Consider the following 11,902-nt stretch of genomic DNA (forward strand, 5'->3'; position numbering starts at 1 on the left):
CCCCGCCTCCAGGCACAGATGGACCTGTGCCTCCACCACCCCCACCGCCTCCGGGAGGTCCCACTCCTGCCCTTGGAGGGCCCAGCCCAGAGATGGGCCCAGGTGAGTGGACTGCCCACGGCTGCGGAGAGATGAAGGGTGGGGCCCTGGCCTCGGTGTCCTCCAGGACCCTTTGCGGGTCTCCTACTGCCTCCTGCATGGCCTGTCGTTCCTGGCTATGCTCTGGTACCCTCCAGCCACTCCACTCCCTACCACCCAGTGCTCACCACTCCCTCCTTCTTAGGAGTGAAGGCCAAGAAACCCATCCAGACCAAGTTTAGAATGCCACTCTTAAACTGGGTGGCCCTGAAACCCAGTCAGATCACCGGCACTGTCTTCACTGAGCTCAATGATGAGAAGGTGCTACAGGTGAGTGTGGCCCCGCTTGCCACCAGGGTGGGGCACCAGAGGAGGAAGACACTTGCCTGAATCATGCTGGGCACTAGGGGTGGTCACCTCCTCCACCTCATTTTATGGATGAAGACATGGAGGCCCAGGGATGGGCATTAAGCCATACTGGAGTAGCGCATTTAGTAGGCAGTGTATCCTGACCCCTAAAGCCTTTCTCCTCTATTCCTGCAGAGGGGCACATCCCTCCCCCAAGTCTGGCCTCTCTCTCCTCCTTTCAGGCCCCTCTCCCACCACCTTCCTACGGACAACCAGGGCTTCAGCCCTTCTAATTCCACTTCCACTTTTCCAAAAGGGATGTTTTCTCTGGCCTCCAGGACATTGCTCATGCTGTTCCCTCTGCCTGGAATGCCCTTCCCTTTCCCCTTCTCTACCCCTGGACAATGCAGCTTTTCCTTCGACTGTAATGGCTTGAGTCCCCTGGGTTGGGTGCTGTTCCTTCTCCTCCTCCTCAATGCTCCCTTTGCTTCCCCTGTACCCTCCTTAGGGCCTGTGGTCGAGCTGGGTTATTGGTTTGTTTCTCTGCCAGTGGCCTGGTCAGGGTGGCTAGGTGGCTCTAGCATGGAGCACAGTGCTTAGCCAGGAATGTACCAGCCCCCAGCCCAACCCAGACCCACCTCCTCTCCCTGCGTCCTCAGGAGCTGGATATGAGTGACTTTGAGGAGCAGTTCAAGACTAAGTCCCAAGGTCCCGGCCTGGACCTTAGCGCTCTCAAGAGTAGGGCAACCCAGAAGGCCCCCACCAAGGCCGTACTCATTGAGGCCAACCGGGCTAAGAATCTGGCCATCACCCTGCGCAAGGGCAACCTGGGGGCTGACCGCATCTGCCAGGCCATCGAGACGTGAGTACCTCTGCTCTGGGCTATGGGCAGCCCAGCCTCTCTACTCAGCCAGGGTCATTAGGTAGATCTTAGTAAAAGAGCCCTAACTGTGGGACAGAGCCTACAAAGCTTCATACCAACTCCGGTCAGGAAGTAGGGCAGGGAACCTTGTTCCCGTTTTCAGGCTGAGAAACTGAAGCCATACCCTGAGTTTATGCCAAGACTGAGATGTTCCCATTCCCTCTCTGCCTCCTTACTCAGCTATGGGCACTCGGGCTCAGGCATTTACAGCTGGGCATCTGCCACTGATGTATGATGGGGACCCCAGGCTTCTTAGTTGCTAACTTTCTTTGACTCCTACCTCTCGTTCCCTTAAGCTGTTGGCAAATAGCAAATACCGAAGTCCATTTATTCAATCAGGGAAAGGGAGGGGCTAGTCCTGCTCTCAAGAACTAATGGGTATGGAGCGATACCTACCCCTCTGCTTCCAGGTATGACCTCCAGGCCCTTGGCCTGGACTTCCTGGAGCTGCTGACCCGCTTCCTTCCCACGGAGTATGAACGCAGCCTCATCGCCCGCTTCGAGAAGGAGCAGCGGCCGATGGAGGAGCTGTCGGAGGAGGACCGCTTCATGCTGCGCTTCAGCCGCATCCCTCGCCTGCCAGAGCGCATGGCCACGCTCACCTTCCTGGGCAACTTCCCGGATACTGTCCAGCTGCTCATGCCGGTGTGGGCGGGGCAGGCAGGGCATTGTGGGTGCCTCTTGGGTTGGGGTGGGGGAGGAGGTCCCTCTCAGCCTGCGCTCTAAGAGGGCATTTGGGGGTGCTTGTGTCTCCTGTGGGCTTGCCCTCTCCCCACCCCAACTTACCTTGCCTCCCCTATCTCACCCCCAGCAACTGAATGCCGTCATTGCAGCCTCAATGTCCATCAAGTCCTCTGACAAACTCCGGCAGATCCTAGAGGTGAGAGCCCAGGGCAAGGGTCTGGGACGTAGGGTCTACCCTTGCTTGATTCATTGCCTTTTCTGAGCCAGCGAGGAGACCCAGGCCTTGTCTTGCACACCTGGGAGGCAAAAGATATGTTCCCACCTCTCTCATATAGGCTCAGGGTGGGGATGGGGACATGCACGTCAGACCCTGTCTGAGGACTCAGCCCCTCTGGTGGTTACTGCGTGATTAGCAGAACATCCACACCTGCTCAGCAGTCTCAGAGAATCAATGGAAATGGCCGTTAGAAAGGTGGCAGCCCCACAGCCTAGGAGGAGATGTTGGCAGGACAGTTTTGTGTAGGAATAGCAGAGAACAAAATTGGGTATGCCATAGTGTTAGCTGTGCACGTGTGTCAAACATGTACACATGCATGTACATGTGTCATGGACCTGAGACGTCCATGCAGGAGTGCGGTAAGGTCTGAGTGTGGGGCTTGCTCCTTGCCACCTTTTCTTGTACAATTTATACTTCAGGAGGTTTCCTCAGCCCAGCACCCTGCTGAGCTCTCCCCTGCCTCTCCCAGATTGTCCTGGCCTTCGGCAACTACATGAACAGCAGCAAGCGTGGAGCGGCCTATGGCTTCCGGCTCCAGAGTCTGGATGCGGTAAGGGGCAGGAGAAGGGGTCCCCTTCTGCCTGGGGGCCCCCTGGGGGACCCCCGGGGGGTGGGGGAGGGCTGGTGGCCTGTGGCTTACAGCAGGTCCTCATTCAGCTGCTGGAGATGAAATCGACTGACCGCAAGCAGACGCTACTGCACTACCTGGTGAAGGTCATTGCTGAGAAGTATCCACAGCTCACAGGCTTCCACAGCGACCTTCACTTTCTGGACAAGGCAGGCTCAGGTATGAGTGGGAGGTACCCCCTCTTGGGTGAGGGAAGGGGCTCAGCCCTGGGGACTGATATGGGTTGGGAGAAAGTAAAGAGACCACAGACCACAGGATGTGATGGGGCGAGAATGCTGCCTCTCTGATTCCTTGCCTCTCTACTGCCCCGCCCCCCCATTCAGTGTCCCTGGACAGTGTCCTAGGGGATGTGCGCTCCCTACAGCGAGGCCTGGAGTTGACCCAGCGGGAGTTTGTGCGGCAGGACGACTGCCTGGTGCTCAAGGAGTTCCTGAGGGCCAACTCGCCCACTATGGATAAGCTGCTAGCAGACAGCAAGACCGCTCAGGTGGGCTGGGTCTGGCCCAACCCCGGAGGTGGGGAGGGTGGGGTGGCGTATGAAGGGCTACCTAGGTGGGGTTGAATAGCCAAGGCCTAGAGGGACATGGCTCCAGCAGGGCCACCTTGGGGGATGGAGGAGGAGTGAGGGGCAGAGTGAAGGAGTGAGGGGAGGGAGGAGGTGATGAAGTGGCTGGTGTCTTAACGGGGGGTTACAGAGCTGTGGTCAGGCTCCAAGGGGTCCATGCCGATGGAGCTGACAGGCTGTGCCCGCAGGAGGCCTACGAGTCCGTGGTGGAGTACTTCGGAGAGAACTCCAAGACCACGTCGCCCTCCATGTTCTTTTCCCTCTTTAGCCGCTTCATCAAGGCCTACAAGGTATGTTTCTGGTGGGCAGGCTGGGACCACTGCAGCCTCTCCACTTGGGTGGTGGGAGGGGCAGGGGCTGCTTCTGTCTGAGGAGCAGGTTAGGTGAGAGCGGTTTTTGTTCATGGAGACCCATCTTGGCCCCTCAGAAAGCTGAGCAGGAGGTGGAACAGTGGAAGAAAGAAGCAGCTGCCCAGGAGGCAGGCGCCGACATGCCGGGCAGAGGGGAGCCCCCAGCACCCAAGGTAGGCTGTTGCCGCCTCTGAATTTGGTCCTGGGAGGTAGGTGGACCCTACCTCCCAGACCCTTGTTCTGGGCACCTCATCCCAAAGATCTGGCCCTCCTCCACACTTTTTACTAACAGACCCTGCCCAAGGCGAGGACAGCGTTCCAGTAGCCTGATATGGGAATGGGTTCCTTCTACTCAAGCCAGCAGTGGGGGCTTGCTGTGGGGGACCAGACAGATGGAGTTTGGTGGTGTGGGGGAGGGGATCCCAGAGCTGGAGCTGCATACCCTTCCCCTCCTCCTAGTCCCCACCCAAGATTCGTCGGCAGCAGATGGACCTCATCTCTGAGCTGAAACGGAAGCAGCAGAAGGAGCCACTCATCTATGAGAGTGACCGTGACGGGGCCATTGAAGATATCATCACAGGTGAGGGCTTGGCCAGGCCTGTCCTGTCCTCAGTCTGTCCTTCTGTGCTGTCCTTCATCCACGCTGCCTCCTCCCTGGGGGATCTGGCTGCCTCACGGCCTCTGCTACTTTTTCTGTCTTTTTTTTTTCTTTTTCCCTTCTCTCTCCCCTCCTCCGTCCCAACCCTCAGTGCTCAAGACGGTGCCCTTCACGGCCCGCACCGGCAAGCGGACATCCAGGCTCCTCTGTGAGGCCAGCCTGGGAGAGGAGATCCCCCTATAGCCCCCAGGTACCCAGATGGTCTGGTGTCTGATCCCAGTGGTTGCTCACGGCCCTGGGGAACCTTGGGGGACTAAGTCTTGCTTGCCCTCCCCTGGGCCGTGCATGCTGGGATGTGTTTGAGAGGGTCTGGTAAACATAAACAGGCCCCCCGCTCCATGCGTACAACCTGCATCTCTAGAAGGTGAGGCGTGTGCCTTGGAGTGGTGGTCTCAGCCCTAGGCAGACTCCTGAAGCGTAAATGTGTCTTCTCTGCTAGATCTGCGGAACCAGCCCTACATTCGTTCAGACACAGGCCGCCGCAGCGCTCGCCGGCGCCCCCTGGGGCCCCCCGTGCAGGTCACCTCTGATCTCTCTCTGTAGCCTCCATTTCTGCAGATAGACTGTGGGGCAGGGGCAGGGGCAAGCTGGGGCTCAAGGAAGGTGGTGAATACCCTCAGCTCGGCTGGGCCGGGCAGCCCCCTCTGCTGCTGTCTCCCACTGTGGGCCCACTTCAAATGGGCAGGCACAGCCTCATCTTGCCATAGGGGGCAGTATTGCCGGCCCCTCCCTCCAAATGCTGCTTGCAGCATCCCTTGCCCCCCAATAGCCATACTGTATTTAGCCTCAGTGGGAGCCTGGCCGGTAACTTATAAAGTGCAACCTCGCCCCATCCCCAACTCCAGGGACTCTCCATGGACCTTATTTTTATACAAGATTAATAAAGATGTTTGCAAAAGATCTGCGTCCGCTCCGTGCCCTCCACTACACCGCAGCCGGTTTCACTCAGCACATGATTTACTTGTACAAGTTCTTCTTCGCAGGCCCTTGCAAACAGATTGGCGAAGGGGAGAAGGGCTGCTTTTGCACTAGAGTTGGCGGAGAGGAAGCCAGCTTCCAGGGGCTTATATTCTCTAGTGGCTGATCCACGAATCCTGCCGGAGAGTGGAGGAAACGGGTGAAAGGTCCAGTGCACCGTTAGGGTTAGAGACGCTGGATTAGCTACAGTCAGTCCGCCTCTGTGCCAGCCCATTCCTTAGTCCCTTATACGCCAGCCCCACCTCCTACCTGGGTACCATGCCCTATCCTTAGGTCTGTGAGTGATCTCAGATCACATCTTGGCCTGTCCCGCCTCCATCTCCGCCGGCCCTGTCCCCATTTCGTGGAGTCCTGCTCCCACTCTTCGCCTGCCCCTCCCATCCCCACTTGTGACATCCCCTGTGTCTGTCGGGTTCCTATTCTCGCGTCCCACCCCTCGCATGGCCGCCCCTTATCTGCATGGCCCGCCCCCGTGCACTGGCCACACCTCCTTCCCCAGCTTTCACCTTGGCTGCGCATCTTCTGATTGGGTTTGGGGTGGCTGGGGCGGTAGGGGCGGTAGGGGCGGTAGAACTTGGAAAGTCGGACTTCAGAGCATGGCACCGGATTACGCGTCTTGTGTTCTGGCAGCGTCTGCTCGGCCAGATTAGGTATCTGAGAGTAGGGGCTGGGCACACCTGGTGTGGGGAAGCCCGTCGGAGGAAAAGGAGGGGGCCAGTTCTGAGAGTTGGTCCCGAGTGAAAGTCCCCCTTCCCGCAGTCCCCACCCCCAAAAAGGGGCGCACCCGTTTTGTGCAATCTGTTTAGCGAGCGCACCAGCTGGGTGCTGGTGAGGCCGCTGAGGCGTGTGGCCTGGCAGAAGAAGGTGAGGCCCACTCGAGCCCTGGCGGAGTGGTCCTGGCCGCGGGACCAGCTTTTGCAGCTTGAGTTCAGCCGCAGAGCCCGCTGCTTCTTGGAGTAGTAGCTTGAAAAAGAAAAGTGGGGCAGGGGCCTCAGACACTGCTTCCCCCAGCCCTCTCCGTCTCACAGGCGGGAAACCAAAGCAGGACAAGAAGCCACTTGTCTCTGGCCTGGGGTGAGTGCGGGCCTATTTCTGGGGCAGGCACATCAGGGGACCCCCACACAAGACAGAGTCTCCTCTCCTTATTCTGGGTCCTAAGGCTGGATACATAGAGTTGTGCCCACCTCATCACCTCCTGCGTTGACTTGTAGGGCACAAAGCCCAGCCTCATCAGCTTGAACAGCATCTCGAAGAACAGGGTCTGCAGGCGCTGCTGGTCACAGCCCTGGCTATTCCTCACCTGGCCTGGTATCAACACAGGAGGGTAAGGAGGAGCTTCCCCAGGCCAGCCCCATCTTGCCCCTCCAGCCTTGCCACTCACTCAAGCACTGAGCCAAGCGGTGGCTGTCGGTGAGGACACCCAGGAAGTCTTTGAAGCTTACGGTTCTATCACCTGGGATGAGAGAGGAGGGGGTGCTGTGGGTGCCTACCCCTGCGGAAGGCCTACCCTGCACAACCATCAGGGGCTTGCCAGAAGTTCCAGGCATTCAAGAAGTCAGTCCTGCCTCTAGCTGAGTGTCGACCCTGGTTGAGTTGGGGAGAAATAGCCCTTGGCCCGGGGGAGCCCCAAGTCAGAATGCGGATCAACATGGCAGAAATGTTTAGGGGCTACGGGATAGGGATGTTGATCAGGGCAGGCTTCCTGGAAGAGGGAACTTTAAATTAAGACCAGGCCAGGGATTCTGTGGTCAAGGGAGGTGTTCTCTGGGGCTAGAGGTGGGAGAGAACAAGAAGGCAGAGATGAGGACACCTACCATCCAAGTCTGCCTGCTGCAGAGCCTCACACATCTCCCGTGGGCTCAGTTGGATACCCACGTTGCTTAGGGCAGCTTTCATGCTGCGCATGTCCACAGTGCCTGTTGGGCTGGAGCTGAACAGTTTGAAGATATCCTGGAACGCTGGGGGCAGGGAAGAGAGCCAGCAGCAAAGTGAACTGCACCCACAGGAACTCTGACATCTGCCCGCTTTAGATCAGATGGGGCTGAGGACTTGAGTCACTCCAACTCCCCAGGCATTATAACTTTTAATATAAACAACAGGGGCTGCTGTGTGTTGGCACTTAAGTGCCCATTCAATTCTCATGTCCCAAACTCATGTTTAGGCATGTTTATATGAAAAACATTTGAAACTCATGTCCAAGGTCACAACACTAGTAGGGGTAATGCTGAGCTTTGGACTCCCCGAGTCTGGCTCTGGAACTACAATAGTTTGAGGCTACAGGCACCTGGTATGTAGCAGGCACTGAAAATATTGATTGATGAAATGATTCTGCTTTAAGGGACCTCTGCTAATATCATAGCATGATTTTTGGGGGATTCTGGGGTCCCCAAATGTTGAAAAGTTTTCTTCTACCCCAATCCACAGCCCCAGGCCCCAAGGGGGCAGGGAACTCAGATTCTTTGTTTCCATCATTTCTCCCAATTTCCCTCCTCTCTCCCTTCTTCTATCCTGTTCATCCATCTATCCATTCACCATCCAAATATCTTTTTATCCACTAATCCATTCTTCCTTCCTTCCACACACACACACACACCCATCCACCCATCCACCAATGAACCCTGGGGTTGTAGAGATGAACAAATCAGACTGGCATGGAGGGAAGGTTACAATACAATCACTGCTTCTGCTTCTCACAGTGACTTCGGCCTCTGGACAGGCGACCCCTTGTAGTTCTGCCCTGAGCACCTCCTAATTTTCCTCCCTGCTCCCAGCTGCAGGGCCCTCACCTGCCAGCTGCCGGGGCGTCAGGAGTAGCATGTTCTCGTCTGCAAAGCTGCCTCGGGGAAAGAGGTTGGAAAGGCCTTTACACCTGCTGCAGAGAGATGCCAGGGCCAGGCAGGCCTTGCCCCAAACCCAGCGCCCTAGGCCTGGCGGCCTGTCCCTGCCCTCACCTCTGGGGCCCAGCACCTGGGCCTGACTGCACTGAACGAGTAGCCACAAAGCCCTTGAACTCCTTGGCCTTTGGTGAGGTCTGCTCAACCCCTGTGGCCGTGGCCGCTCCTGGCTCTGCCTGGGTCAGCGGGGCAGTGTGCTGCTGCAGCCTCCCCTTCTGCGTCCTGTCGCCCTTCCCCTCTTCTGGATCTCGAGTGAGCTGTCTTTTAGGCTTCTGCGGAGGCCTTGGAGGTGGGGAGAAGACACTCCCCACTTGAGTGTTGAGACTGCAGGGGGCCCAGGACTAGACCTGTGGGCACACAGCTCCACCTCCTCCCAGGACCCCCATGCCAATCTGCACCCACAGTCCTATATCCAGGGGATTCTGGGCACAGTAGCTTGTGGTAGTAGTGGCCCCTCCTCCAGCCCTGGTCACCTGTATGTTCTCTGTGCTGCCAGGGGTCTCTTGGTCTTCCGCCCTCTGCTGCCTGAAAGGCAGAGTCACAGGCTCTGAGGATGGTCCAGTACCCCAGGCCGAAGCTCCCAGGCTGGCTTTAGGATGGATTTTAAGGTCTTTTGGCAGGGGTGCACGCTCTCCCTCACCACAGGCCTGTTTTTCTCTCCTGGGGGAACTGCTGCTTTATTCTTTTGAGTTTCTGCCTCCTTTAAGGCACCCGAATTTGTGGCTCCACTCTGGAAGCTCACACAGGAGGCAGAAGCCCAGGGGAAAAAGAAGCAAGCCTAGAGTCCTGAAGTCAGAGCATGTGAGGTTGGGGGCCAGTCCAAGGTGGCCCTGTGACTATCTTACCCCAGCTTCCCTGGGAAGGATCCCCTTTTCCAAACAATGCAAATCCACAAACCACATTAAAAAAAAAAATACTCTAGGAAGATGCATCCCAACAGCTGAATGATACCTTTGGCCCAGCCTCTCTCCAGATACCTCTGCATCTCCTCCTCTTCCCTCCTTCCAGCCTCCTGCCCCCTTCTCCTCTGGCCCTCAGCCCATTCTTAAGTGCTCACCTCTTCTTAATCCAACTTTCCTAGACCTTGAGCACCTCTTTGCCGGCCCCCTCTCAAGGCAGGGCAGGCTCTTGAGGATCTGCAAGGCTGGGCTTTCACTTGACAGGGAGCCTTGGCCCGGAGCAGGTCTTAAAGCCCATCAGGGACTAAGCCATGGCTCTGCTTCCCCCTTTTCTCTCTCCCCGACTTCCTTCTTCATTACCATGTCCATCCCCACACTCAGAATTCCCTTCCCTCCTTTGCTGCCCTCCCTTCTCTCCCAGAGCCTTCCTCACATTGCCCGTCTTCTCCTGATATGGGAAACTTTGTGCAACTTGTGTGCCCGTTTAGTACACATTTGTATTGATGTGTGTGTATACATGATGTGTGTGGAGCATACTTCTGTCTATGTGTGGATGTGTTATATGTGCCTGTCTGTGCGATATGCTGCTGGTCAGCTGATGATGTGTGTGTGTATGTGTGTGTGTGTCTGGATTGCGTGCACTATTACACATGGTTCTCCCCTACATTTTGAGGTACCTCTAACTCAAGTCTATGGGCCCCTGGAGGGCCAGTCCTCTGGCTTTCTTCCTCCCAGCCCCTGGACACCGTTCCTTCCCCACACCAGGCCTTCCTCATGGAGAGAAGCAGGAAGAACGCCCTTCAGACTTGCCTTCTTGCTTGCCCAGCCCCACCCCTGGGAGGCTCTCTCCTCAGATGATCTCAACCTGTTCCTGGCTTCAGGCCAAGACGACGACCCATTTCAGGATCTAAGAAACTAAAGCCTCAGAAAGGGCACTGAGGCCTCCCCAAGACTCCTCAGAGGCCTAGATAGGTGTGAGTGAAGTGGAACTACCCGTGGGGAGTGAGCGAGGACAAACAGGGCTGGTAAAGCCCTCAGGGAGCAGGGGGCACTGGGGTAGCTAAAAAATGAGGGGGACATCCCTAAAAAATTGAGACCAGGACTTCGTAGCCAGGTGAGCTCACTGGTCTGGGAGTGTCTGCACAAAAAGTCTGAGCCAGGGGCCAGCACTGGAGGCTTTACTGGTTTTGTTTAGTCATCTCTCTGGGGGAAGAAGGGGACGACAGCTTAAAATGGATTTTCAGCAATAATGGACTCCCTTTCTTGGCTCCCGGCACCGGCACCGAGCTGCAACGCAAAAGAGAGAGTGTCACTTGGGTCCTGGTGGGAAGGGTGGGGGAGAGGAATGCACCCAGAGGCCTTTCCAAGGAGGGCACTGGGGTTAGAGGGCCTAGCCCAGCTGCACGCTGATGAGCAGCTGACATTCTTTTGTGTTCATTCATCACCAAGAAGAAGGGATGCTGGAGAACCCTGTTCCCTCATTTGCCACTCAGTGGAAGTGTCCTGGGCCCTGGGCTGGGGCCATCAGGGTCTCAGCAGAGCAGATACTAGCCTAAGTTTTTCTGTGGGGGAGGGGCCATCTGCCTGTGGGTGAGAAGCTTCCTAATGCTAGAATGGCCCTTCCCATTTTGAACTCCAGTCTCTGCTGGAGCCCTGGAGCGCTCACCCTCCATGGTCACTAGGCCTTCTCCTGCCCTGGCCTTGGCACTGCACCTCAGTCCACTGGAACCTTGTTTCCAGCAGCCTTTATGAGGTCACTGAGGTTAAGACGTCACAGCCCACCCCATCCCCCACCCAAGCCCCTCATTCCGCTGTTCCCCACTCCCACCCGACTGTGTGAGGAGTGGGCCCGCCCACACAGCCTAGCACAGCCTCCTCTTGGGAGAAGCTGTGCACCATCCTCACTTTTTCTCATCTCCTTGCTGCGGAGGGGACACAGCTGGAGACTGGAGCAACTTCAATTGCCCTTGAATGGTGGTCTTCTGGATTCCTGGCTTCCTATAGTCAAAGAAATTCTTGTGTTCCAGCTTCTGAGCTCTGTGTGGCTCCTCGGCTTCCAGTGGTTTCTCTGGTGACTCCTTTGGCAACTCAGAAAGCTTCTCCTGCTCTGGCTTGTCCTTAGCAGGCTGGGAGGCATCCTCTACCATGGGCTCTGTAGAAGGCTCCATGGCCTTCTGGGGCGGAGTTTTTATCATGTGCTCCAAACTGGGCAAGTCCATCTTGTTGGAAGAGGCCACGGCTAGGGAAGATGCGAAGTTGATCAAATCTTCCAGGCCGAGAGATGGTTGGAGAGTGGGGGAAGGCGGGGGGGCGCTTGGTGGCTGATCGGAGACTGTGTCTGGAAGATCCGGCTGGATGCTGGGGTTCTGGAGCTGCTCTTTGGAGCACGGGGTGTTCTTGGGGACCGACCCCTGTTTTGGGCGGCTTTTGGTCTTATCTGTGTTCTTCTTGCCAGGCTGCCTGCTGGTTTCCTGTTTCAGGTTGTATTCTGAGGCCTGGATGAACTTGTCTGCCCAGAAGAGGTGCTTGGAGGTCTGCACATGGATAGAGCGTTGGTAGGTGAACTCCTGATCCTCCAGGTCCACTTTCTGTGGGGGCTCCGGCTCTAGCAATTCATTCTC

General features: G+C 56.8%; 3 protein-coding genes across 5 annotated transcripts in view; 1 reads left to right on the plus strand and 2 right to left on the minus strand.

The window, feature by feature from the left end:
* The window catches only part of FMNL1 (formin like 1), a 24,633-nt gene extending 19,225 nt beyond the window's left edge, over nt 1-5,408 (plus strand). Inside the window, exons 15-26 of one of the 3 annotated variants that reach the window (XM_025045642.1) lie at nt 1-102; nt 284-408; nt 1,086-1,288; nt 1,759-1,993; nt 2,160-2,228; nt 2,779-2,859; nt 2,967-3,096; nt 3,261-3,424; nt 3,691-3,792; nt 3,930-4,025; nt 4,312-4,432; nt 4,950-5,408. The exon at nt 1-102 is cut by the window's left edge and continues 198 nt beyond it. In XM_025045642.1, the coding sequence (XP_024901410.1) occupies nt 1-102; nt 284-408; nt 1,086-1,288; nt 1,759-1,993; nt 2,160-2,228; nt 2,779-2,859; nt 2,967-3,096; nt 3,261-3,424; nt 3,691-3,792; nt 3,930-4,025; nt 4,312-4,432; nt 4,950-5,053 (1,532 nt within the window). In that variant the 3' untranslated portion in view covers nt 5,054-5,408. The other 2 variants (XM_025045643.1, XM_025045641.1) reach the window with 2 other exon arrangements.
* Nucleotides 5,409-5,467: 59 nt separating this feature from the next.
* LOC102885914 (EF-hand calcium-binding domain-containing protein 3-like) lies at nt 5,468-9,367 on the minus strand. Its single transcript, XM_006910191.1, has 10 exons — nt 9,360-9,367; nt 8,785-8,907; nt 8,440-8,664; nt 8,275-8,357; nt 7,303-7,446; nt 6,870-6,941; nt 6,673-6,793; nt 6,273-6,451; nt 5,995-6,165; nt 5,468-5,604 (listed from the first exon to the last, which is right to left on the minus strand). Exons 1-10 carry the CDS (start codon nt 9,365-9,367, stop codon nt 5,468-5,470), a joined length of 1,263 nt encoding a protein of 420 aa, XP_006910253.1.
* Nucleotides 9,368-10,459: 1,092 nt separating this feature from the next.
* The window catches only part of SPATA32 (spermatogenesis associated 32), a 9,999-nt gene continuing 8,556 nt past the window's right edge, over nt 10,460-11,902 (minus strand). Inside the window, exons 5-6 of the mRNA XM_025045612.1 lie at nt 11,187-11,899; nt 10,460-10,568 (exon numbers count right to left, since the gene is read on the minus strand). Coding sequence (XP_024901380.1) covers nt 10,460-10,568; nt 11,187-11,899 — 822 coding nt within the window. The remainder of the gene's footprint in view (nt 10,569-11,186; nt 11,900-11,902) is intronic.

The sequence above is a fragment of the Pteropus alecto genome, unplaced genomic scaffold (assembly GCF_000325575.1).
Source record: "Pteropus alecto unplaced genomic scaffold, ASM32557v1 scaffold313, whole genome shotgun sequence".
Classification (NCBI taxonomy): domain Eukaryota; kingdom Metazoa; phylum Chordata; class Mammalia; order Chiroptera; family Pteropodidae; genus Pteropus; species Pteropus alecto.

Excerpts from the sequence above, each read along its gene's own strand:
- LOC102885914 (XM_006910191.1), bottom strand. Across the intron at positions 7,447-8,274 it reads GACGCCCCGGCAGCTGGCAG|CGTTCCAGGATATCTTCAAA; the intron begins GTGAGGGCCCTG and ends CCCTGCCCCCAG. Across the intron at positions 5,605-5,994 it reads TCAGAAGATGCGCAGCCAAG|GATTCGTGGATCAGCCACTA; the intron begins GTGAAAGCTGGG and ends ACTCTCCGGCAG.